Consider the following 3,673-nt stretch of genomic DNA (forward strand, 5'->3'; position numbering starts at 1 on the left):
GCGTCTACACCAAGGATTTATTTCTCTGAGCCTCATAGCAGGCCCGCTCCTGAGCCAGTCCTTGGGCCTTGCTTCAAGCCAGGGCAGCTTCGGGATTTGTTTTCGAGGCTGGAGGGTGAGGGGAGCACGGAGGAGAGGGAGGCAGGGACGGGCGTGATGGCGTCATGCTGGCTGGTCCTTCATGCTGCAAGGGTCCAAGGAGGTGCCGGTGCAGGGGATGTCATTCTGGGGGGTGGCTTCTTCATGCACCCCGGGGAACTTGGGGTGCACTGTGGGCCCCCTCCGAGTCAGCGCAGCCGCAGGAAGAAAGCCGCAGCCAGCCCCAGGGCGAGGGAGAGGAGGGGTGGGCTGCCGCTGGGGGGGCTCAGGCTTTTTGCAAGGGGGCCTGGAGTGGTGAGGGAGGTGCGTGTGACCACCTCTGTCTCCGCCTGACCAAGGGGCTGGAAAAGAAAAACGAGAGAATCGGGCATCGCTCCAAAACAGCAGACAGCAGAATGGGGTGGAACCCCCCCCCCCCCCCCCCAAGAGCCCTCCCCCAGCTGCCCTGGGGATAGAAAGGAGCCAGGGGGGACCCCAGTGCCCACGCTGCCCCTTCCCAGGGGGGACACACGGCCTCCTCTCCACTGGCAGGTTCTCCTTCATGCCACAACAGAAATCACCGTTGGCTTCTGGGTTTTCCCAATGCAGGGAACGAAGTGAGCTCTCCCCCACATCCCTCTTGTGGCTTTTAGAAATTGTAGGGAGGGAAAGGAGAAGCCGTGAGCGCGGTCTCTGCCCCTCAGACTACTGCGAGGAAGTGGCTGGGGACGTGGCAGCCCATGGGCCCTGCAGTGGAGGATGTGGGGTGCGGGAGTAGAGCTGGGAAATGCTCATGCTGGAAGCAAGGGGGAGGAAGAGGAGGAACCCCCATCCCCGCCAGCACTGTGGGCTGTTGCAAGCAGGGATGTTGCAGCCGGTGTGTGAGATGCAACACAGCTGGGATGGTGATTACAGGGCAGTTTCCTTCCCTCTCTAAAGATTGGGACCTTCCAAATGAAGGTGTTTGTGTGAATCCCTCCCGCCCTGGCTGTGTAGGAGCACCGTCGCTGGGGTTTTGGTCCTTTCTTGGGACTCCCGGTGTATGCGGCTGCGCATTACACCTGTGAATGGGGACTGCAGTGACAAGCACTGCCCTGGTCTGCTGGAAAAGGGAGTCCATTTTCTCTCAGTGAACCAGCCCCCATGCTGGTTCACACCGCTCCTCAGGTGCTGCCGGAGCCAGGGCAGGGCCAGGGATGGGGCCCCAGCGCGCAGCTCTGCCCCCTCACAGGCATTCTTGAGCTACAAGGGTTTTTGGCTGGTTTCCCAGCCACAGAGTGGGACTCCTGAAACACAAATGCACCCCACGGAGCCAGCAGCAGGTTGCAGATGCGTGGAGTTTGTGAGCAAAACAACCACAGACAAGACAAATCTGGCTCTGTTACCAACATGCTGTAGAAAAAAAAAAAGTCATCCCAAGAGCTGCTCCAAATAGCATCACCCTCCCTGAAAGTGCCGGCACGTTCGTCCCTCCCACACAATGGTCCCTGCTAGGAGAGAGCCGACATCCACCAGTGCAGCACTTGAACTGAGCCCCTGTGGAGCCTCCCAGCAGGGAGGAAAATAACCCCCGGGGGGAGAGGCGAGAGGAAACTGCAGAGCTGTGCACCCACCCAGCAGCCCCACAGCCATCCCCAGCATCCCCACAGCCGTGCTCAGCATCCCCGCACCAGGCATGGGCTGGGGACAGGGCTGGGGCCCGCATACAGAGGAGAGGCTGCAAGATGGGGTGGAGAGCTAAGCGCAAAGATTACAGATATGTGTGGTGCTCTTAAGTAAAAAAATGCTTTTCAAAAAAAGCAATGTATGGAAGTATTTAGACCTTACGGACCACAGAGCAAAGCTTCTGGCAAGGCAGCCAGGTTTAAAGTCAAATAGAAAGTCAAACACCCAGGTTTCCAGCTGTAGTTCAGCAGAAATTCTCCCACCGGTTGAACCCTACAGCCCCCCGACTGCCGTCGCGCCCATGGGACAGAGCTGGCTGGAACCCCCCAGCCTCTGCGGGGCCCTGTGCCGTGGCGTTTCTCTTACCATGCAGAGGACAAGCAGGGCGAGCAGGAGGAGCAGGTGGGCACGCTGGAGGGGCTGCATGGTTGGGGCTCGGCTCACAGTGAGCCAGGACACTTCCTCATCTGCTCGCAGCGATTGCAGTCGGAGGCTTTAAGTGCAGCGGTGGCCCTGTCCCACCAATCACACCTTCCTTCTCTGTACCAGCCCCGCCACCCAAAGGGCTGTTTGAACCCAGGGTGATTTGGGGAAGTCACATCCGCTGCCGATGCTGTGAGTGAGAAGGCGCAAGACACGGCACAGGGTATCTCCAGGCAGGGCCAACACCGTACGGCCCGTTTGGCCTCACTTCTCTGAAGCTGTCAATCTGCATCGCCTGGCACGAGAGCAGCTCTTGCTCCCCCTGTTCCCCGACGTGGTCACACAGCCAGCTCCGAGTGGGATGTCCTAGCCCCTGACTCCAGCAAAGGCAGCAAGCCCCTCGCCCTGCCTTTCCCCACATCACAGAACACCCCCTGCAGCATGAAACCCCCCAGGCTAAGCTCCGCTTCTCCCCAGGGGCTCCCTGTCCTGTGCCCCACACCCATGAAGGGCTAACAGCGGTTATGGGTTAACCCCCCCCTCCCCCCATTCACTGGGAGGGTTTGCAAATCACGGCCAATGTTTCAACAAGGGCTCTGCGTTGCACCATGTACCAAACCTTCCCTGCAGCTCGGGGCAGAAGCTGGATCCAAGCTGTCCCTGTGAATTTCAGTTACAAGCCTGGGGTTGTCTGATCTGGGCGATGGATCAGGGAAACGCTTCCTTTCAGCCCCCCAACATCCATTTCCTCACAGATCTCTGAGCTCCCTCACCTACTCAGCTGCAGCAGCAAGAAACAAAAGGGATCTGGTTATTTTAAAACTGTTTCATATGACTAAAGCTACCAAAAATGCACTGAGTGTGTACACCTGTTGTCTGGTTTTGTGTTGGTGAAGTGCATCACAGCGTAGCGAGCCCACTGCCAGCCTCTGCCTGGAGCTGAAGGCTCCTCTGCAGCAAAGCTTCACCAGATTTAGTCATTTCTGCACTCCATAGAAGTCTTCTGGGGACAGCCAACCTCTCATAAAAGGTGCTAAAAATTGGCCTGTCCTCGTCACCAACTGGCGAAGCCAAGCTCTCCAGGGAGCAGAGCAGCATGGCGGCCGCAGGTGGGACAGGGGATGCAAAGGTTCTCTGGACATTGCGTGCAGCCATTGTGGGGGGAAATGCTAGGTTAAGTTCAGAGCATCAGTGAGGCAAAACGAGAGGGCCATAGTGCCCAGGTGACAGAAAGCATTGCTAGAAAACAAGAGACAGAAGAGGCAGGTGAGGAAGACGGGAGCAGCTGTACAGCATGTGATGCCTCGGCCACAGGCCGTGTCAATGAGCTGAGGCTAAGGTCGTGCAGAGGGTGGCTGAGGAAATCGTGTGCTGCTCCTGCACCAGGTCCCGCCCAAGCACCAGGAAATGTCTGAAACACTCTGAAGTAAACAGAGGTCAAAAAAGCACCGCTCCGCAGGCAGGCGTGCAGGGCAGAGGATGGGCAGCCCAGGAGCAGGCCGGCCTG

At 58.4% G+C, this 3,673-nt stretch overlaps 1 protein-coding gene and 1 long non-coding RNA gene across 2 annotated transcripts in view; one reads left to right on the forward strand and one right to left on the reverse strand.

Annotated features, from left to right (window-relative positions):
- On the reverse strand, positions 1 to 2,271 carry LOC118453347. Its single transcript, XR_004843295.1, has 2 exons — positions 2,110 to 2,271; positions 1 to 440 (listed from the first exon to the last, which is right to left on the reverse strand). It is a non-coding gene; the product is annotated as an uncharacterized LOC118453347 (long non-coding RNA).
- Positions 2,272 to 3,262: 991 nt separating this feature from the next.
- UBXN11 (UBX domain protein 11) overlaps positions 3,263 to 3,673 on the forward strand; it is a 12,397-nt gene continuing 11,986 nt past the window's right edge. The window contains exon 1 of the mRNA XM_009648552.2: positions 3,263 to 3,275. Within this exon, the coding sequence (XP_009646847.1) occupies positions 3,263 to 3,275 (13 nt within the window). The remainder of the gene's footprint in view (positions 3,276 to 3,673) is intronic.

Source organism: Egretta garzetta, unplaced genomic scaffold (assembly GCF_000687185.1).
Source record: "Egretta garzetta isolate BGI_Z169 unplaced genomic scaffold, ASM68718v1 scaffold101, whole genome shotgun sequence".
In the NCBI taxonomy this organism is placed as follows: domain Eukaryota; kingdom Metazoa; phylum Chordata; class Aves; order Pelecaniformes; family Ardeidae; genus Egretta; species Egretta garzetta.